At 34.9% G+C, this 24,285-nt stretch overlaps 1 protein-coding gene across 1 annotated transcript in view; it reads right to left on the bottom strand.

Moving 5' to 3' along the window:
- Positions 1–24,285, bottom strand: part of DGKB (diacylglycerol kinase beta) — a 331,799-nt gene that overhangs the window by 7,297 nt on the left and 300,217 nt on the right. The window contains exons 24-25 of the mRNA XM_058833546.1: positions 6,926–7,046; positions 5,198–5,258 (exon numbers count right to left, since the gene is read on the bottom strand). Of these exons, the coding sequence (XP_058689529.1) occupies positions 5,198–5,258; positions 6,926–7,046 (182 nt within the window). The remainder of the gene's footprint in view (positions 1–5,197; positions 5,259–6,925; positions 7,047–24,285) is intronic.

Genomic DNA, 24,285 nt, shown 5'->3' on the forward strand with positions numbered 1-24,285 from the left:
AACCACTGCAAATTAATTGGCAATTAGTCACAACTAATTCTTTTCTTAACAATCTGAACTGGAAAGAAAAGTGCACTACATGTTAGAGTATTTGTCTGGGGTGCAGAAAGCACACATGCAGTAAATTGCTTTGTCAATTACAAAAACTACTGTTATGAAATTAAGAAAAAAATATGCATACATAAACATAAATCATTAAAGTGCAGTGTACCCGTGACCACAAAAAATAATGCCCAGCTGCAAAATAAGATGTTAAAAATTCAATAAATCAATCTGGCCTTGGAACAGAAATGCATGCACTCTGCTGCTCAAAAGGGAAGAAAGTGCAGAATTTTCATGTAACATCAAAAATCTTATCTAGTGAATGATTTCAGTTTTGGGTTAACTATGCAGTAATTGGCTAGCATTCTATTGAAATTAGCCACCATATCTAGCACCCAGTTCCTACTTGCTCTAAAGTGGCAGATGCAGTAGTTTAAATTCTCTCATTATAAACAACTGATAAGAAAATACTCCTACAGCCAGAGGCATGGAAAGAAGATACTTTCCAGAGTCCAGAATACAGCTGCAACTGCTTCATATGATGTGGGAAGTACTGAAGACAATGGATCTGTATAAAAGCAAATCTGTAACTCTTTTAGTTTTATCACCTAGATCTGGCACACAGTGATTATTAATAAAAGCTTGGTTTGGTTTAAGTTCTTGTTTCTCTCCGGACTTAACTACAGGGCAGTAGGATCTCTGTGCCCTGGCTCATCACATCTCTAGGGATTAAAGAAAAAAATAGAGAGAAACCACTCATTCAAAACATATTTTTAAGGTGCACTCAAATTATAATATTTTGAAACACTAATTTTGAGTAACATTATTCCATTACTTACTCCAAGTAATAGTAAACAATCAGTAAACAATTCTAAAAAGACTGTGTCTCATATCTGTGAAACTATGTTTCTGGCAATCCATTAGGTGAGCTCTGACTATGGGTTTTTATTTTTGTTTCTTTATTTAAGCAATATTCTTGCGTCTTCTATAGACATTTCTGTCTTCTACTTTTAATCTAGTGTTTCTAGAAGCTTGACACTCTTTCAGATATCATGCCAAGCAAGTCAGGAATAGATGAAAGAACTGAAATTGCAGTTATTTCTAATTAAGATGGAACATTGTTATAGATTTTTTCAAAACATTGCTAATAATTTATGTAGCTAAATTGAAAGATTACTTTTCTTAAAAAAAACCCTGATGGCTGAAGCTAGAAGTTTATTGAATTAACTTGAGAGTCTTTGAAGTTTCATTACTATTAATGACCTGTTTGGAGATCAGGTGAAACCATAGATATCTTTCATGTTGCTATATTTGTCTGGGAGAGCTCTGATAGAATTTCCTCTTCAGCTAATCAGACAAGATGTTTAACATAATATTAACATTATCATCTTTCCTTCTCCCAAAGAGTCTTCTATAAAAAAAAAACAGTGAAAACAATACAATTTGATCCTCAGATGCTTCATCTTATTATACCAGAGCAGGGTGACTTCGTTAGATGCTGCATTCTGCAGGTGTTCAACACACTGTGTAATTCTGGATGACAGAGTTTTAGACCAAGCCACACACATTTTTCACTATGCACAGAACCTATAGGAGTGCATACCTGCTCTCATCTGGGGGTGATAGGTGCATAAGCAACGTATCACAAAAGATTTTAAAAGAAACACACAACTATTTGTTTACTGCTAAAATTGATCACGGGAAAGAAAAATCACAGATCACAGCTTCTGGAGAATCACTGCATTATCTACCACATTCCACAATACTTTCTCAGAGCTGACAGTATCATTTTGGAGGAGCATGGCCTCCATATGCATAAGAAAGGACAGGGTCAGCAACTCATGCTATTTGTGTGAAACTTTTTTTCCAGTCAGAAAGGAGAAGCAGCAAAGAGAAACATCTTGATTCCTTCAACAGGAAGTAAATTTCCAAGCCTGAATGTGCAGGCTGCATCATAACAGGGATGTGCAGGCTACATAACAGGGATTTGAGGCTGAACTTGTTTTCCTGAATAGGCATAACAGAAAAGCAGGAGAATTTTCATCAGGCTGAACTTAATTTCTTGAAAAATCATTTGGAAAATATTCTCATTTGTATCAAAACCTGAAGCAATGCAGAAAAGTATTTTTGAGCTGAAGTACTTGCAGCCTGGGCAAGAGTTGATTCAATACCTGCCGATTCTATGTATTTCTTTCTCACTTAGTCTTTGTAGTATTTATAGGTCAGTTCTTAAAACTACTGAACTTAGATGACACTGAAGTTCCTAAGATACCAAAAATAAAGTGTGTTATTTCAACTTCATAAAAGACAGTTGAAGGGAGAAAGACAGTTGTGGGTTTTTGGTTTGTTTTTTTTTAACAATAGCATTCTGGCTGGAACACCAAAGAATCAAAAACCTGAGGCTCAGCTGCTGTATCTCACTGATGTGTGCAACCTAACAAGGTGCAGACCTCTCTCTCCTAAAACTAGTGAGATGGTATATCCAAACACAGCTGTAGCTTTTTTCCTTCAAACAACATAGCTAGTAAACTAATAAGTGCCTTGCCTCAGCATCCTAATGAGAAAAGAGGTAGCCTGGGGATGTCTCCCCATATCTCTGCACGATGCAGGAACAGAAGAATCTTTATATACAGGACTTAATTTCTTGTAAGGACTAGAGAAAGAAACCTCCTAGGAGGCAAAATAAAAGGAAAGCCAAATTTTCACATGTGTCCTAGGGAACTAAACTTATGGAGTTCTTTAACTGGCCATGATGATATTTGGCCATAATATTTTTTTTTTTTTAAATTTAAAAATGTGTCATTCATTTCCTTTCATTTTGGGAGAAAGTGGCAGTTTTTTCTCTAAAAAAGACAAACCTCATGATTTTTATATTGGCCTCTTTGTTTGCTGAAATTTGAGCCTTTGCTGGCTCAAATGACTGATTACATAGCTGACTAAGCCTAAAGAATTATTTTGGTTTTCTGGGAGTTTTGTGTAGACTCTGGTTTGGATACACATCACAGATATCACCCCGGTATTTACATGATCAAGTATGCTTTGGCTTCTAAATGAAGACTGCTGTGAAGCACAAAATCAGAAATCAAATCTTGGTCTTTGGTTGAGAGAAAGCTAATATCCACCTATGTCATTATCTAAGGAAGTTATTAGAAGAATTCCTAGCTACTTTGCTGAGAACTTAAAGAAAAAAACTCTTCTGTAGTTAGAATTAGTGGGGAGGAAAGAGGTTGGACCATACGTGTTTTTTATTTTGTAAAATATAGAAAACAGAGTATGGTACATTTACAGTGAGGCAAGGTCTTTGCAATAATTACTTAAGTTCCTCAGCAGAAAAAAAAATCCTCAAAAATGAATAAAACAAACAAACAGAATAATTATATATCTAAATTCATAGAAGTGCATCAGTATAGCAAATAGTCCATGTATTTTTTCCTCAGGGGAAACAAGTACATTCAACAGCACAGTTTTCTTACACAGCACCAAATATATTCTCTTAACAATGGTATAGCAAAAAGAATAGGTTCCTCAGAAAAGTATATGCCATTTCTCTCCCTTTTAAAACTGGACAGCAGTAATTATCAGGAGTAATTTACTGTTTCCTCAGGGCAGTAATTGAAATGTAAGAACTGTCTCTTTTTCCAGGTTTGTTCTCAATTGCACAGGCAGCTTCTGCTAGCATTATCAATCAGATAGCAGGGATTCTGCACAGAGTAGGCATGAGGACTAAAAAAAAGCACATGTTATTGCCAGCAACCTTCCATAAGTTCTCTTCTGTAATCTGGCAACTGAAAAATTACATGTCTTTTTCCTGAACCAGTAACTGCTGGGTTCAGTATTGGTGCTCTGCACTGAGCCATCGTTGTAGAAGAGGTAAAGATAATAATATCTCTTAACTCCAAAAGGTTTTCTGCAACAAATCTCATAAAAACCCCACTGTTCTGCTTTCACACAGTATGTGCTCATACGATTCTCCTCACACTGCAGAATCTGAGCACTTCACTGGAGAATAAGAATGCAGCACCCTTCACACCCTTCAGCTGTACACTATGGTGTATCTTGTAAACATGAATTACCACAACCCTCTTCTGTCATCCTAACCCATATATTATCAGTTGCACACCTATTAACACCTTACTGAACATTGCTGTTTTAATTTTTTGTGTAACTTTTAATTCTACCAGAGACACAAAGCTCATGAAAGGAATCTAGCAACTTTTTTTTGAAAATTACTCCCATTTGTAGTGGGATTTCTTCATTGTCACGATACTATTTTGTCATACTTACAAGCTGCAAGGCTACAACAATTTATCTACTTAAAAGCACACGTCTTCTTTAGGGAACCAAAATTAGTAGAACTGTATATAAAAACATATTACTAAGGCTGCACAGGACAATAAAGAACTTGGGGTTCTTTAGCTTCCTCTCTGAATGCTTGGTTAGCCTCTCTAATTTATTAGAGAGAGATGAAAATGGAGAATTCTTACAGATACACATTTGCATTGTCTCTAAAGAGTCACTCAAAGAACCTTCCCTGAGAAAGCTCCTATTCTAGGTTATCCTAACCTATGCAGATAGATGTTTCCCTGCCCTCACTTCATATGTGTGGGTACAGAAACGAGAAACTAATTAATTTCCTTTATTTACCCCTTAAAGTGTAAGGACTTAAAAAAAAAATATTAGTCCTATTATATAATTCCATCAGTACAGTTAGAATTACAGCTCTAATTAAAACTTTGTTGATATAGATTCTCAGAAACACAATAGAAAATCTTCCGAAATTTTTAAAGCTAATATTAGCTACTTTACACATTTTAGCATCAAAACAGTGACTAAATTTTCCTCAGTAATAGAGACTAAATCTGATACATCATCATAAATAAAGAATCATATTGGGTAAAGGAATACTGAGACTGCACTCTTCAAGTATTTTCCAAACTTCTGAAATAGATGTCTTTTTATTCCATTCTAACCTGTCTTTGAATGTGGAATGATAAATTAAAAATACCGGAGGTACTGAAGTATATAAAAACAGTTTGTGAAGATGTTATTTAAGTAAATTTAGTTAATACTGATGAAAACGGTTGTCTTCTAAACAAAAGAGAAATATTTCTATCATTGAAAAAGAAGAGAATGAAAAATAATCAGTTGTAGTTACCGTGCAAGGAGTTTGCATCCAAGGCTCTCCATCTATCTGCATAGGCAGAGACTTGCTGGTCCTAAAGGTACAAATTTCATAATATAAGGAAAAGAAACTAGAAAAATTGATAAATATATTTATTAAAAAAGCATATATGTGATGGCATACATATAACCCTGATTTATCCCTAAACTCCTATGACATTTCCAGTATGACTCAGTATGCTTACAAATGTAACACAGTCAACTTAGAAGGCTTAGTCTAATTTTCAACACACAAAGCAAAAACATGGCAAATATTCATGTATCTTGCTAGTAGTAATACACTACTCCTTCAATGGAAGCAGAGAATGTAATTTGTGAAATAATGAATGAATGACAAAATAACTTCAGGAACAAACCTTATTCACAGAAAAGGCAAACAAATTTGTGCAATTTTTTTTATAATTTAGATTGTACTAGTATATAGTATATATTATACTACTATAAAGGAAACAAGAAATAAATTTTATGGCTATCATCACCACTTACGAGAATCACTGCTTATTACTCTGAGTTAGACAGAATACTCACAGAGAATGAAGTCTGCACTATATTCAGAATGTTTAACATACTGTGCTATGTATTTAAATTGTTAGCAAAGGGGCGCTGATGTCTACAGAAAGATACAGACAATATTCCCTCTCTAGTTCTGGATGCCACATTAAGAAAAACATAGAAAAATGAGAACAGGAAAAAAAAAATGTACCATATTTTTGATCTTTGCCAACCCTGTATTGCTGCATCGTAATAGTTTGCATATGAGACCGTGAGAAATAATGTGAAGTGGATAAATCTAATAATAATGGAAAAAATCAGTGACTCATGCTGGTCAATGGAAATTCTGGTTTGGACACTTTTTGAAAAAAACTAATGTTTCATGGAATTATCCACTGTCACCTACAGCCATAAATGGAGGAAGCGAAGGATGTTTAATGAGCTCTGACTTTACAGTTTGGGAAGGGTTCCTACTTATTTTTTTATTGTTGCTTTTCTGTTTTAGGCTTATAATTCCAGAGTTTTATGGGTTTAATAAATTTTGGAAAATTCTTCCTGAGGAATTCCTCACTGAAAAAGAGAGAGAGTCAATTCTTTTTCAGTCCTTACTTAATCCATAGAATAATTACTTTTTCCTTGTGTTCTAATCCAAGTTTACCCTGTTGTGAACATCCTTATCTTAGAAATGATAAAACACAATGAAATTAGAGTACTCCACCATCATCGGCTCACACATACCAACAGATTTAATAATAGTGGCTTGTCAGAATTCAGTAAATAACAAATAAATTAAAACCAGAGCACTTTGACTTCCACAGATCAAAAAGTACTTTACAATTACTAATTACACGCTACTATTCCCTGGTGTGGCATGCATTATAAATGGGTTAAAATGTGACAAAGTAATGCTAAATTACTTTTGGCTTGAAATTGCATGGAGTGTATGTCAACAATAAACCCCAAGATGTTCATGTCTTATTCCTTCTGCTGCAAATGCTTGACAATACTTCTTCATAGGACAAAACAGCACTTGAATACAACATATGAAGACTGAATGTAAACACCCTCTTTTTAGATTTTTGACACATTTAAAGAATGGAAGATGTATGGGCATAGAATATGGATGGAATAACTTCATTTCATATTAAAAAAAAGATATTTTCACAAGAAATAATAACAACAATGCAGTGTAAATTAAAGCTGCTGATACCTGATGACAACAGATGAGCACTGGGCAAGGCGTCTTCCAGCACTTTTCAGACCTGTGTATATCTGTCCCATCTCCATGGCTCCTTCCAGACCAACCACTTCCATAAGCTGGTCACTTAGATCTGAAAAAGTTAAAAAAATCCACATTTTGTCTCGAAAGCTTTTGGAAGCAGTTGTTTTGACCAACAAGAACCATCAGAGGACAAGCTGATAAGATGTGGAGAGCAGAACTGGAAAAATTGATTATTACTAAGGAGAATTACAGCTTTAAGTTGGACACAGCTGGGCCCTGCTGTCACACAATTCTACTAAAATTATTCTGAAAATTATTCTGAAATATAATAATTATATCCATGATTTATTTTAATACATGAAGACTAAAGAAATAATTTCATTGTATGAGAAAATGGAAGAGATACCTTAATTTTGGTTACCTGACACACAAAGAATGAGATATTTACATGCAGAAATTGATGCTTTTTATTTTTTCAACAGTTATGTAAAATCTGCAAAATCTATAAAGATCAGATTTTAAATCTGTAAAGATCAGCGCTCCAGACCTTACTGGATTCTCTTCTATACTTTCCAGACAATGTGTCTAATTCAGCTTTTATGTGCATGCACTACTGTTAAGAGATGTTATTTTTTTTTAATTGGATCAGTGTCTTAATTACTACACAGATGCAAAGCAAAAAGGAAGAAAAACACCCTAACTATCCACCTAGCCTTCCAACTTTGTCATGCTTGTTTGCACTCAGTTATATATTTTTTGTTTCACACTTCTTCTTGACTAAACTACTTTGGCATTAAATTTCAAAAAATATTTAAATAAATATTAGTTTACTTGACTTCAAGGAGTAAGGGAAAATTCTGTCTAGAATTTCAGGTGCAAACAGAAACCTAAACAGTAATAAGCAGTCTGCTTTGAGAAGCAACCAAGCAAGGTAATGAAATATTATCCAAAATCAACGAGAGTGTTTTGCATGAAATGTTTATATTCTCCTGTGTAAATACATGTCGCCAAGACCAAATGGACAAGAAAGAGAAACATTTATTTTCTAGCTGTATGTGTGTTTTATAAATTGGTTGTTAATATCAATGTTTCCAAAAGGTACATTATTCAGTAAAGCAAAGCACTGAGCTAAAATGTTAGTCTATCATCACACTGAAAAAAAACAAAGAAAAGAGACCACATTACTCTGTACATTTTAAACCCCTCAACCTGTAATGAAGGTAAAATTTCATGCTAACAATCATATCTATGAGGCTATTCTAAATTTTCACTGGGAGTCTTCTGTTCACTTTTTTTGGCTTTCAATGAAGGTAATTAACTGAAAGAAGTACTGCAGTGAGGGAAAAAAATATTAAAAGCAAATAGGATTTATGATCTGGATTATTCTGCTTCCAGCAGAAAATCTGATACTATCCAAAGTCTTCATTTTTCTTATGCTTTCTTAATATTTTCTGCTTTATTCATTTTCTCATCACAGCAAAATCAGTTCCATATAATATTAATAATTTAAAAAACCCCAAAATTCTTGCCCATTAAGGGAAAACAGCAAGATGGTCAAAAGATTAAAATGATGAAGTCTAACTATACATTTTTATAGCTTGCATCTATGTAAAACACGTAAACCAAATTCTGTATTCTGTATGTCTGGCTTTCCATTGCATTTTTTTTTTGTTTTTCTTAAAATGCTTCCCATAAGTAACTTAAGTGAGATTTAAATAAATGCTGCTTTTGTTGGTAGCCACATAGTTGGTAGAGACTTAACTGGGAAAGCACTACTCATTTTCAAAAATTTATATATTATAAAAGCACATAGAACTTTATAGATGTACCAAGTCAATAAAATATTTAACCAAAGAAAACATCAAATTCCTAATCACTGGGCTATTAGAAAATTATAACTTTTTAAATGGAAGAATAATTAAGAACAGATTTTTATTTCTGACAGCTCAGGCAATATGTGCAATATTCAGAACAGTGACATTTTCAGGGATATATAATTGATCCATAATTTTTCAACAGTTGTGAGATTATTGCCAGTAGCAGCAGGTAATTAAGGGCCAAATCCTGCTCTTTGATCTATGCCACACTTCTCAAAAAATGTGGTATATTAAACACTGGAAGATGGAACAATACTCTCATCTACCAAAAAAGTGAAACCCTTTCAAAAACTTCACATTTGCAGTGGCACATTCCCAAAGTGGAGTTATTTTAGGCCAAATATGAATATTTTTAGAATCAAGCTTAAATTAGACATAACTTTCCTTCAGAAGCAGTAAAAACTAAAGCAAATGTAACATGCAATTATTGACTGCATTAGTTCACACTCCTGCCCTTGCTGATATATTTGACTTGATGCTTTTGCATAGTCATATCCATTTCAACAAATCCTTGAGATATATTGACTTTGATAAGAACTCAAGTGAAAAGTGGAAAAGGAAGTGTGTTTATTTTAGTCCTACTCTTCAATGATGTTACATGGCTATAGGTACACTTGTTGAATATAAAGAGTCAAGACATCAACAACAGGATGATATTTCTTTGCGAAAGGTGTCCTCCAAAGACTTTGAAAGAGACTAAGTAAGCTCTGTTAAAGGACACCTGATCTTCTATTAAATTAAAAGGTAGGAAAGGGTAAGTCATTCTTCATTCTGGTGGAAGTTTATCACTGATTTTTCAGGAAGATTGGTGCAGGCCTCCGTACTGCTTACCATATATCCCAAAATAATCTGCAAACAGAAGTAGACGGTGAGTACTGAAGATTCAACAAAGGAGAAACAAAACCCAAATAAAAAAAAGAGCTTAGGAATTTTACAGTACTGAGTAATGGGGCTTTATGAAGGCAGAAAGTTTAATATATGTAACAATGTCCATGAGGAGAAAGAGCTCTCACTAAAGATATGTAGACTGTTATATACATGTGTATATATATATATATGTACATACACACACACATATATATATAACATAACATTTGGAAATAAATATGGTCTATGTGTCTCCATGTGAATATGCTTATTTTGCTGGACTAAACTGATACTGTTGTGCTGGAATGAACATTGTGGAGTTACTGTAGGGAGTTCTATGAAAATATCAGCTCAATGCTCAATTTATGATCATCAAATATTGCAATTGGTACATCCATAAAGTAGGGAATTTGTAGTTCCAGCTCACTCAGCAATGCAGAGGAGGAAAAATAACTGGAAATGACAGATGAACAAATGTGGTAACAAATATGAAGCAACTTCTGAATGAAAATAAATTAGACTGGTAGCCTTCAGGAAGTAAGGAGATGAATGGAGGAAAGATGAGAAAATAAGTGCAATGGAATAGGTGAAGACAGTAATGTAATTCAGTATTTCTCAAATGCAAGAGCCAAGGAGTTTCACAGTACTTACTGAAAAGCAGGAAATCCTGCTTACATAATATTTTGTTATGCCATGAGGCCACACTAGACTGAAATGACTTAAATCAAAAATGATACATATTCAGTAGGATATCTTAGGAGAAAAGAACCACTGTAAGTTTGCTATCTTAGGTTTATCTCTAATACAGGTTGGTGTTAGAGGTCAGATACCAAGCTACACAAACTTGTGGGTTGATCTAGTATCACTATTCTTGTTGATTTCTTATACATCTTATAAACTGTAGTGGAGAATAATTAATGCTGCTGCTCACGAAACATAATTTTTCACTTAAACCAGTTCATAGTGTGGACTTTACTATGACATGTATCCCTTTTGTGTTTGAGACCTCATTGTGAAAGTCACTCTTTTCGACCCTCTGATTATATTCTAAAATTGTGTATCTGTGTCTTCACCAACTGTAAAGCAAAATATGTTTCTCTTTTTAGGGAGGTATTTTTTTCTTGTGTTTCTTCTGTATCCTACAGATTTTATTCTAAAGAGAAGTAATTGATGATTGCAATGATAAAATTCTCCAAGGCATGTTTCACCTATTATAACTAGTTTTATGAAGTTTAGGAAACTAAAGGTTAGATTTTTCAAGAAGAATTTCACAGCTAACAGTGAACAAAAGCAGCTATTAGATATTGAGCACTTCCTTCTAACCAGCTTATTTAGTTGCCGAAAGAAGAGCCCAGGTCTCATAGGTAAGTTATCACAGAGAGTATCTGGGTATTGGTCCATTAGGAAAGTGTTTTCCGACCGCTGCCTTGGGGTTCCCCAGTCCGTTTGCTCCACTCTGAGCTCTGTGAAAGAGCTGAAGGCTCTCGCTTGTTTTCTATGTGAATGAGCCATTAAAGTGTGTGGGAATGTTTTCACAGCCCCGTGTCTCCCCCGTCTCTTCCACAAACCAAAGTACTTCACGTGTCTCCTCATATTAGCCCTGTCAGAAAACAAAGCCAGCTCTCCCAGGGGAGCAGTGCTGTCAGCAGACGGTGACTAGCATGCAGAGGGGCATCTGACCCCTTGCACTCATTCCTGATGGGGAGATAAAGTCACTAGGGAGCTGACTGCCCATTTCTTCCCATAAGGCAGCAGAAGAAGAGAAGTTCAAACAGAAACTTGCCAAGTGGCAGACAAAACATTGTATGTGACTATAAGCCCTTTATAGCCCTTCCCAAGGCATGAAGAAACACACTTGGAGACTTTAAAGTTTTGTAATGAGTTTATGTTATCTGTTATCTTGGCATTAGCTGAATGCTTCGATATTCAGAGTGAACACACAAGAGAAAAACACATTTGGAATTCATCTATGAAGATAAAGGAAAACAAAATGGGGTAGGGGGTGGGGGGGAAGAAACATGGCATGATTAGAAAAACTGATTTACATAGAGAACTTTCCCTCTGTAATGGAACTGGTTTTGATATCCAATTTATCTTTGCAATATATAAATATTGCTGTCCTGGCAAGAGATTGAATGACTCTATTATAACTTGGGGTTACTGCACTCACTCAGGCACATTTGCATAAAAACACTGTTGGTCAGTGGTAAATCTGTCTCTGGCAGCAGTTTGTCTTCGAAGAGAAGGGGCTCCATAGCTTACTAAATGTAATCAAACCCTAGTAATCATCACTCTGGAAATTTTTGGTTCCAGTTAAAATACTGGATAAGAATTTGAAAGCTGGTATGATGCCAGAGGATCCTTGAAAAACTCCCAAGCTCAGTGCTCTGCACCACATGAATGCTTCAGTATCTTCCTAGAACACAGCATGTATTAAATCTCCAGTTACCCATTATGCAGGAATGTGAGGTTGCTTCCATATGCAGTGATAGGGACTTTTTAAAAAAATGCTAGAAATGTGTTTACTGTCATAATATTTTCCTGATTTCAAATGAACACCTCTTTCTGAATTCCTGTTTATAAAAAACCAGTAAATTCTGTGCAATCTGTACATCCTGGGTTTTGTTATGTCTTCTTTTAGAGGAAGCTACCTGAAGTAACATTTGCCTCAACATTTGTAATTGTTTGTATCAGAGTTATATCTCAAGGCCCAGATGATGTCAATGCTCTGTTTTGTTACTGATTTGCAGACATACACAAAAGACAGCTCTCCTATCCAAGAATTTATAGACAAATAAAACAGACAAAGCATTGGGGAAAAATAATATTATGTCCATTTTACAAAGTGAAAATTGTACACAGATATGTTTAGGTCCTAGAAAATATTTGTTCTCATATTCAGATGAATATATTGTGTGTACACCCACAAGAGTCATAACATTATTTCCATCACATAAAGTTAAGCACAAGAGTTTTCAAAACTGACCTGGCCAAGACCACATGCGAAGTTTGGAGCAGACAGGAAATAAATCAGCAAATCCTGAATTTTAATATTCTGTTATCAAAAGTCTGTTCTCACACCTAATGCTGACTTCAAAGATATATATCAAGTCCTATATCTATGGTATGCAACCCAGTTTTGAGTATTTTGTGGTCCTGAGTTTGCTTGTAAAATTAAAATCTCAGGTGGATCTATACATCTATTTTGCGCCAGTATTGATTCTCTAGTTTTTATTCTTGTCTTCCTATTTTGTTTTCCTAGTATTAAAACAAAACAAAACAAAACAAGCTAAACGTTCCTCTTAGTGTGAAGGAAGATATATCACTTGTCTAATTCTCACCCTGGAGAGACACTCAGATATGGTGATAATAAATTAGGCAGATATTTTATGTACATAAAACCACACAAAAATGCAAACACATTTTATACCTCTGTGGACATTCACAAATGATATATATTACCTATATTTAAGCATATGTGAGAAATTCAGTAGAATTTTGCTCCACCATCAGAATTGATGGTGTACTTCATAGCCCTAATGGGATAATGGGATAAGATGCAAAAGTGCTAGTTTTGTCACTTAAAATAAATGCAATCAATAAAATCCTCTCTCTGCTGAATTTAGTGGCATAATTCTTACTGATTTCAGTGGAACTTGAATTTCACCCAGTATCTTATCTTGCATCAGCCTAGCACAGAGGCTGTATCCTCAGATGGAATCATTTAACAGACACAGCTCAGCCTACTACTGTGTAATGGATTTTTTTTCTGTGTACACAATCATCTCCCAATTCTCATTAATCACAGAATAACGACTTTTTCCCCAAAAACCAGAAGGACAAACAAGGAAGAATCAGTCCCCATAATTAAATATTTTATGAAACCTTTTAACATGCACAGAAGGCCTTTGTAAAACTTTTCCTTATGTGAACTCTTTTTTTCCCCCAGCTTAGTTGAGGGAAGGAGAGAAGAGTTCTTCATAGAAACTCTTCTCATTAATGGTAAAAGAAGGAAAGAAACCCCAACAACCAAAACCCAAAAACAACCCACCCCAGAGCATTCAAATAAAATCACTTCCACTCAGAAACTTCTCCCAAATACCTGTGTTCAAATGTTAAAAATTTGAAACAAGGGAGCTCATCTTCCAGTTTGGGAGATCATTATGTATAAGTCTTTTATGGTAAAGGTTGGCAGAAAAAATGCATTCTTTTTTTAATGGATTTATTTTTTTAGTAGTTTAAAGTACAATTGCACTGAACATGCTGCCGCACCAAAAAGCTCCCCATTATTTTAATCTGTATTCTTTTAAAAGTTATTTGTTCAAAAGGATTTCACTGTGTTACTCTTATACCCCCTTCATCCAAGAGAACAAAAGCTGTTCTATGAAAGGAGTCTAAACTTGGACAAACCATAAAAAAAAAAAAAAAAAAAAAAAGCAGCAAAGTTCCTCTCTGTTTTTATCAAATTTGATTGCTGCAGCTGTTCCCAGTTTCTGTATTTTAAAAATAGCCTTATTCAGTGCCTTGTTGGCTAAAGGCCAGAGTACCATTAGAACACGCTGTACGGAAAACCTCTATTCAGTTACAGATACAGAAATATATTTAAGATCAGTGGGGGTCATCTGCAGCAAACACTTGTATGGGGAAAATGGAATTTTAATGTGCTTGGACTGCTCACCACTTTTAACAGATATTTAAGAACTTCAAACCTTCAAACCCGATATCTTCCTATCTGTATTGGTACTATCATATTCCTGAGCATCAGGTACGACACAATATGAGCAAGTCAAGATAATTTCAACTTACAAAAATAGATCTAATTCTCAAATTACTCCTTAGTAGTTCTGGCATTCACTTTAAATGGCTCCTGGTAATATTGGATATTTGATTAGCCTATAAAAATGCCACAGACTAGAAAAGAAAAACACAGTAATATTTATGGAAATGTAGAAATCTGATCAATGAAAACCAGCTTTGATTTGTACACTTCTAGGATAACTAGCACTAAGAGGGGATAAATGTTCCATTTCTGCAGGGTAGTAATGTTAACAGCATTATCCCTATATTTATCCACTTTTATATATTTATTCACCAAAGGGTTTTTAAGTCATCTGCCACAAAGAAATGTCCATTCTATTTACGTGAGTATTGAAACTCCTTTTGATTAAGGTGATAGTGACTTTGGTCCAGGAGTTCAGAAAGCCCCAAAGATGATCTTCATTTCTCTTGCTCTTAATGAGAACCAATTCCATTTTCTTCCTATACGTTAGTATTCCATAATGTTTGGAGATCACACTATGAAGAGTGGATACCAGTTTGACAAACAGCATTACTTACTAACCAAGAACCTAACTCAGCAAAATATTCTGAACATTAACGAGCTGTCTCATACATTACTTCTCATGGTTTATGTTAGGATAAAATGCCTGCTCTAAAGCATTTAAAATTACATATCTCTACGCACCTGGGGAAGAGCCTTCAATTCGGTAAAGATATCCAAGGTGGTTGTTTGGATAGCTACTAAGAGGAAGTGAAGCCATCAATACAGTCTGTGAGAGACTCCAACTTTTTGATGGTGGGTTTGCCTCCTAAGTTTCTTTGTCCTCTCTCAGTACCTGATTTATTTTAATTAAATAAATACTGCAATTTGGATTGCAGTTTCAATAACACTGTTCAGACCCTCTCTTTGTACAGAAGGAGCATCGGACAATTGAAGTTGAACCCACCGAAGCCTGGATAGGCATTTGTAACACTTTTGTCAATCACAATCTTCCTAAACTTCCTGCAGTCCACAAAGCTAAAGAAGCTCTGATATATTTTTCCACTGAACTAAATGTATTTGGTGCTGTCCAAGGTGTCCTAGGATCTCCAGGACATTCCCAATGGGCTGACAAGCCTGACAAAGGAGTAACAGAAGAAGCAGATGAGAGGATGGTATCTTGAGAGGAACTCTAGTGGTGTCAAGAAGTTATATATGGAGAATTGAAGAAAGGCTTAGTTTTCTCCTGACAAGGATTTAGAGAAACAGTTTTAAGAGGTCTGGTTTTCTGGAGAAGCATATTTTTCTCTCTTGTCACCAAGAGGAATTTTGGGAGACAAGTTAGCACACTTGGACAGCTTAGGAGTTCTGCTAAATCTGCTGCTCAGAATTACTGTGTGTTGGCTTCTTTGCAGAGCTTAAGGCCTGAAGAAGTGATACACCCGCTACTTATTCTTTGATGGGCAACAAGTTTTCCTGACAGCTCCAGGACTAAGCTGCAAGTATGTGAGCAGATTTTCCTAGGGCATTTCCTTGTATTTGTTCTGTTCTTATTAGTTGTCATTGTAGGATCTAGTCTCTGCTATCTAATATAGTTACATACAGAGAATTGCCATTATTTTTTTTTCCTATCTGAACTCCACACATTGCTAAATATCCACTATTTTTTATACTGCTATTGGTTTACAAGAAGACATATCTGGGATACACTGAAACTTGCTATTGGAGAAAGCAAATGGGAAAGTTACCTCTAACAGTGCTGCAAGAAAATGTCTTTGATGTGCTTTACATGGAATGACAATTCAAAGGAGCAAAAAGAAAGCAAAAATAAATTTCTTATTGTACCTTTCAATATTTTACGTATTAATGACTGACATAAAGCTATTTTTCAATATTTTTTTCTCAACAGTTATTTACAACCCACATAGGAAGAAAAAAGTATTTCTATAACCATGATCAGAAGAGTTCCAAATTTCTTCTCAAGGACAAAAAGACCAAAATCAGCCACAAGTATCACAGAAGCAAGACACGAGTTATTTTTAGTGATCCTGAACAGTATCTCACAGAAAAAAAAATAAACTTTTAATTCATTCTGAAGAAGAAAATACTACTTATAAGCAAATTTGGATTTGGTTACAATTTTTTTTGCTTTTTTTTTTTTTAACTTTATTCTGCCACAGAAGGAAAGCCACAATGTTTCCCTAAAAAATGGTCTGAGCACACACTATTCAGTTGTAGCACCACACATGATGTTTCACATATCTGAGAAATACACAAGTCCTTGCCCAGAGCTAACTCTTCCCACAATCCTGTGCTGAAAAGTTACCCTGAAATGTGGAGCCTTACTGAATTTCTCTTTAGAGGGATTAGACATGGTAAGAAAAATCTATTCTCAAGGACTGTAATGCAAAACAGAAGACCTATAAAACTAACAAAATTATTCTCATTGATTGTCTTTTTTCACTCTTACTTTTTTCTCTGCATGATGAAGGATAAGAGAAAGTACATGAGAATTAGATAAGGAGATCAGTGTTGTCTCTGAGACAAATTTTTAAAGGACTTTAATGGTGTCTGCCCAGCAAACCATTTGAACACGACTGTTCAGTAATATCCAAATGACCACATGCATGTTTCAAGCATGACTGTTGGGTGCTCTGTTTATACAGACCTATTGCTATGGTAACTACTGTATGGTACATGCTTTCAGAATACTAATTATAAAGCAATATAAATAAGATTGTGTACAGCAAGCAAATTCACATTTACATATTTCCTGCATCTGAAAAGTCAGCCTTACATGTATAATATGATGAAAAGTATTTTTCAAAGGCAATCACACATTATTATAATTCATGCATTGTGATGTTAGCTTCAGTTTCTTTTCCATAACATTACTTTGCACTAGGATCAGCAGCACAAGGGGAATGCAACATACTGAGGGAATTAAAAAGAGCAGAAGGTGCAGGTGCACTAATAAATGGGTGGCCTTTGGAGTACAGTATTTATGTGTGCTATGCCGAGCTAAACAGAAACCTAAATGTTACATATAAGAAGTGGTTCAACAAGAACATCTGTGTTGGGGAACTGAACTGGCATGGGTAACACCTCCAGTGCCAGGTGCAAAGGACATTTCAGTACAGCTTGAGTGAATTTGACTGTTAGCATCTGTACAGATGAGATTATCTCTTTTTTCCCCTCCATATTCCACTAGAGTATTTGTATTATACATCTGGCTTTAGATTCTAGCTTAGCAAAAGACAGGTTTCAGTCCTCCAGTTTCTGGATCTTAGCCACAGATTTTTCTTTCTTTCTTTTTTTTTTTAATTTTGGTCTTGCTTTTCATAGAAGCATAACACCAGAGTCACTAGTAATTTCCAAATGTATGGTTGAGGAAAATGAGCATTTTTCCCCCAGAAAGAAATAACCATTAAAGGAAAAACTGTATCTTTCAACTACTCAAAGTTTATAAAAAAATGCCTGAAGAAAAATATTTTCCTCTCTAAAATACTAAAGCTGGATTGCAACTTCACATCCTGACGTCCATTCTTCTGGGAAATTCTAGATTTTCATGTAAAGTCACCTTTTAAAGCCAATCCTCAAAATAGTATGAAAATTTTTATTTTAAGTTCAAGTGACATACTCAATTCATAGAAATATTGATAATACTTGGTAGAAGACTTAAAATGAACAAATGAGACAGTAGATTGAAATGATTGGTAGGAAATGCAAAACTAGTTACTTGTGATGTATTCATTGAAGTCCAGATCTAATAATCCTTGAAATATTTGAAATTCCAACAGAGTCCATTGAGACCATGACCTACTGTATTAAGTGGCTCAGTCTCAATCTTTTATTTCTTAATTAGGCAAAGATTTCAGGAATCAATTGTTGTCAAAAACTGAAAACCTATAAAAGCTACCAGTTGTAATGTTAGTTCAGGTGGAAGTCAATGGCCCATTCATCATTACCATGACACCAACAAAATTTGAAACTGTTCCCAAGAATGGATTGTAAAGGGGAAGGGTGGGTGAGGAAAAGGAAAAAAAAAAGAATGGTGCTTGTGTTCAAAGAACAATCTACTCATGTTGGTGCACTGCTAATAAGTCTGAACCACGGCTCTGTATGTTTTATTTGTCCAGCATAACAAGCCCTGCATTCCCACTCGAGACAAAACATCAGCAATAGTAAAACAGGACATAATGAGCTTTGAAGGAATCTCTTCAAAAAACTGTTTCTTTCTCTTGGCAATTTCAAATCACCTCCTTCCATCCCCAGCCATCATTAAAACCCTTTGAAGATGTCTAATAAATAATCTAAAAAAGGAAAGGACAAATTACTTAAGTCTACACTTCCCTGGGAATTGGGAGTTTGTTTCACCACATTGTAAATTATCTTTCCTAACTTCTAATAAGGTGTGACAAAAACGCAATAAATACAAATAAATCCACAGGGAACAGATGCAAAAAAAATTACAAAAGCTTGATGGGAATAAAACCCCCCAAAATGAAAAGCTATAACGAATTTGCAATCCCTAGTCACTCATCTTTTCTTGTTACTTCAGTTCCAACGCCAAATTCCTTCATTATTTTTTGACCTGATATGAAACACCATCTGGCAAAAGCATGTTGCAATTCTAAATAAATGAAATAATTGGACGGTTGCTTTAAAATATCTTTCATAAATAAGTACTATTATACATTAGCAAAACTCACTTTATTGCCTTTCTGAGCTCTGATGCTGTGCTGTGACTTTGTGCCTGGAGGACCTGCAGTTCCCAAGCAGCCTCGTGTTTAGTGTTAGACTGTCATGAGCCTGATGAGCTTCCACAGTCACAAAGTATCAGATGCATATGTCCATATGTTTGATTTGTATTCCTTGTATACATTATTATCATTATTATTGCTACTACTGTTAGACAAGGGTAACACCACAGACTCATCAGAATCATTGCCCTGAGGATGAGGTCACAGCCTGAGGGTCCTGATGGATCTGCAGCAGCAGATTAAAAACCATATGGCTGATGTGGTTAACTTATAACAAACCAAATGGCTGTGGGTATGCAGGAGCCATTTCAGAAGTGGATCAGATGTCACTGCCTTAAGATATCTCAATCACACTTCAAAATATCTTCAGAATAATTTTGGCCACTGAATTACTTTCAATCTACTACCACAAACATTTTAAGGTCTGAAGAGATCATTTTATTGTTAGAGTCCTACAGATGTATTTCTGCGTCCACACAGACCCTTTTGCTAGTCTGGGGGGGGTTCTTCTTCAGAGTGTACACCTCCCTAGGCATACACCATGGGAGGAATCAGGTCAGAAGAGACAGAGAAGTCATTGATTAATTTGATATATGTTACTACTCTGCTCCTCGACAAGCTACAACAAGCGTGGAGTAACAGCGAAAAATAAAATATTTGTTAGTGATGAAAAGCCGTGTACAAAACAGCAGTTGGTCATGAGCAAACATTCTGCAGCTATAAAGACCCAGCTGCTTTGGCTGACTAAAATGAAAAGGAACAATGCTTTAGGGGTTGTGAAAGAAGATCTCACAACTGATGGATTATATAGAAAAAAAAGACTTCTGTTTAAAGTGTTAGCACTTATAGTCCTTTTTTCAAAACAAATCTAATTTCTTTGAGTCAAGAATCCTAGGTAAGTATGGCATGCACAAAATGAAAACATGTTCACTGTTCAACCAGTTTATTCTGTATGCCTACTTTGTCTTTCATTAAATATTCATTTATTGATATTAGACTTATGAAAAATTTAGCATAATTTTAATCCTCCCCTGTATGAATAGGAGAAATTAAAGGAAAAGTGAGTTCATCCAGGTTTATAGGTACATGTGATACAAATTGTGACATTTACATAAAATGACAACAAAATCAGGAATCCAGGAGAAAAAAAAGTCATATGTGTCACCTAAATATTTAACTACAATCTCAGCTTCTGTTAATCATATTTCAAGAGTTGGGTTAAACATGCTGTAATTGTGCCATCAATCCACATGAACAAAAACTTTATTTAATAACTGTAAAAGCTGACATTTGCTACTTTTAAGGTATCCAATTTCTCCACAGCCTTTACTCAATAATGGTAAATAGAGTTACAAAATGCTAAAAATAAATATTTTTTGAAAATCTCGTTTCAGTTCTTACTGCAGAAGCTGAAACATCTGTAACAGTATGGCAGTTATCAGCTTCTTGTAAATTCTGGCAATCTTCATGTAAAAAGGCTTTAAAAGTACAAGTAAAAACATTAGTGTTTTGACTACTTGCAGGAAACTGGTATGTATACAATTAATATAAAGGGACCTGCCAAGTCAATCTGAGCTTAAAAATCAGGGACTTGTGTTATTTTTATTTGATTTATTTTTGAATTTGTAAAAATCCCCAAGCTGTTGCAAAACCTAATACCAACTGAACATTCCAGGTACTCTATTTTAATTAATAGAAACATATTGTTAAATTCAGCAGATACACAAAATAATAAACAAGAAAAAGCAGAAACATCCTTATACAGTTAACATATGAAAAAAACCCCAAGATTCCTCATCCTGATTTATGCAAGGAAAAAAAAAAATCAAACAAAACCAAACTCTATAAACAAGTGTTCTCTCAATAGCAAGCATAGAGAAAGTTCAACAAAAGTTTGACTCAACCCATATTCAGATATAATGAGAACTGGACCTGGTCCTAAATCTATTGAATAAAGGGAGAAGTATCCTCTCAGAATGAAATGAAATTAATCAATGTTCTTTTGGCTATAGCATGAAAAACAAACAATAACAAAGACGAAGATAAAAGGAAAGCAGTGAGGGACAACAGAGTTAATGGCTAAGTTTTGAGATATTTTTTCTCCATCCTATGTTTTCTTCCAAAATATCCTAGAATATGACACTGCCAATGCTAATTCCCAGTGCTTAAACAGTTCTTTATATCATCAAAGCACAGCACACACACTGAAGTTCATGGCACTTACCATGGAAAATAAAATGTACAACACTATATGAAAGCTATGGCCTTCACAAGAGTACTGAATTAAGGTTAGACTGTCTGAATATTGGCCGTTTATATATTTTGGGTTCTAACTCTGTAGCCTCTATTGTTCTTTTTACTTACATTTCATGTTCAGTGTACATAAAACATAAAAACAGAGTAAATTTAAAGAATTTTCCACATGCATCTGCAATAAACTTTTTATATAAGTTTTTGTTTATCTAATCCTACTACCTTAATTTTCTTTCAATTAAATTTTTAAACTTTTAATTGGAAAAAGTTGTTGTTTCAAGGTTTAAGTAAGAGCAAGCTGAGAATGCATTTTGCTGAACCCCACTACACAGATTTTCCTTTTGCAGTATTTCAGCTGTAAAGGCTAAGACAGACTGCCTATTGCTTTTTGTATGTCACAAACTAGGACCACATTTTGATGTTGTATCATAGGAGTCATGACTACTGCTAATAATATGAAGTATAGATCTTTATTTGGGATCTACTCCAGATCCTGCCAGTTCTACGGGAATAAAATAACCACCATGTGTTTGGTATCTTAACTTCCTAAACGGATGCAGTATCAGATGAGTTGTGTAAGAAATTATTGCTTAAACACTTTCATTTTATTTTTATCTATATATTAATCACAGAGCGACAAAGACACAGGGAGAAAAGTCAGGGATTTTGAATTTCATTCAGCTCACTCATATTGCTGCTATGTATGAAAGCCACCATATCTCATTTACAACCCTGATCCAATTGTACCTATTAAATTTAAAAAAACCCAGCTATTTAGAGCTGCTATGGCTGGATTCTTCTGGATCTTGTGGGAATGGGAAAACCTTAATTTTTATACGTTCTCACACAATTTTTCATACTGTGGTTTAACATGTGAAATCAGTGATCAGTCATGATCACCAACAAAAAAAACCCACTGAGCATGTTGCGAGCTCTCCAGGGCACGGCCTGGTGTTTTTTTTGTGTTTGTTCCCTGTAACTCCAGTATCTGATTAGGCTCCTTAGGAGGTACTGGAATATACATAAATAATAAGCAGGAGGAGACAATTAAAAAAAGCAAGAAATAATTGCTACTATTAATCTATGAGATTAAGATGTAAACTACCCACTTTGCATTGCACTGCTGACTCCCAGGGGAGGCCTGGCAAAGAGAGCGTGCGTACCGGGGCCCATCACTGAGCACTGCTGCCTCCCAGCGCAGCACAAATTCCACCCCAGCCCGGACTGATCATTCACTTTGTGCTTTCCTTGCCTAACTTGAGAAGTGTTCCTCTCTTCAGGTCAATCACTCAGCCCTCTTGCAAATGTCAGCTTACTGTTCACAAATATTTTTCCATTCACGGAGGTTTTAATAGGCATGAATGAGGACAATTATGAAGGAAATTCACAGTGACACGGAAAGCCCTGAAACTGTTATTAATTGGGCATCTAGGCTTTACATCTTTTTTCAAGCTAGCTCTTGCTCATTTGAACAATGCCAATGATCTCCTTCTAGGCTGACCATCATAAAACCACTTGTACACAGTAGCATGGCTTTTCTCTGAGCTGGTGAGTGTGCCTGCAGCTCAATAGGACTATTCACATGAACAGATGTTACTCAATGTGAACACTGGTTGCAGAATTAAGCCTGTCCTTGCTCTTCCTCTTGCTACAAACATCAGCTGCTCAGACATCCAGGCTGGTTTTTTTTAATGGCTTTTTGCCATACAGAAAGCATGCAAAATGGCAACTTTTGCAATGAAAAAATCAGAAATAAAAATTCCCCCTATATTCCATCAGCACTCATATAAACTAATGTTTATATACTTCTCCATATAGTTTCTTGTATGGATGATGATAAAAAAAAGTCCATTTGGTTGTTCACCATAATATTTTTTGGCTTTCACAGATAAACAAAAATGTCTATCTTTCACTTGAAAATATATACTTGAATAGAGATAAAAGGATGTCAGACCAATATTAAATTTTTATTTTCATACCTTGCAACAAAAGTTGATGACTCTACAGATTGTGTTTGGCTTGATACAATTTTTTTTTCATCCCAACACAATTTTTCTCTATTACAAACTAAATATATGTTTTAGAAGTATACAGAACAGTCTTAATCATGGGGAGCAAACCTCTAAGAATTACTAGACACTTAACTGTAATGTGTACAAAATTTTAACAATAAATATAATATTTCTTATCTAACCATGCTTCTCAATTTTAACCAAATTGTGACTGTTACAACCTAAATCCACTTTTGGTGTAAGAAAGATACTCCAGCTTAAAACCTGAAATCATGCGTGTTAACATTTCCTTGTGGAAATAAATTACAAATTTGAAAATTGACAATAATAATAATGCTTTCCATACTATTAATTTAAAAATTGAAGGCATTTAGGTTTTTTACTTTTGGGTGATAGCCAAAAGCTTGATATTAGTATCCTTTCAAACATTTATATTTTTAAATCTCTCCAAATTGATTGTGTGCTGAAAGCACAGCTGAGGCTCACAAATAAGTTAGAAAAGGTATAAAAAGATCCTTTGAAAATGAGAAAGAAAAATACCTGAAAAGAGCAAGCTTCACAAATAGCAACTATACAACCAGGTTTAAAGACCAAATCAGGCTTGTGGGGCTTGTTTTTGTTTGTGCAGTCTTTCCTTTTCTGTGTTAAATAAAAAACTTCAGTTATTTTTCTTTGCTGCAAACTGTGAACCCAGTAGCCCAGGAATAAAGATCTGGGAGGAAAACTTTATGGGAAGTACATTTCAGATACAGCTGGACCAGGTGGTCCAATCTGCCAGTTTAAAACTAATTGGCAAACCATTTGCTCTTCTTCAGAC

The sequence above is a fragment of the Poecile atricapillus genome, chromosome 2 (genome assembly GCF_030490865.1).
Source record: "Poecile atricapillus isolate bPoeAtr1 chromosome 2, bPoeAtr1.hap1, whole genome shotgun sequence".
Lineage (NCBI taxonomy): Eukaryota > Metazoa > Chordata > Aves > Passeriformes > Paridae > Poecile > Poecile atricapillus.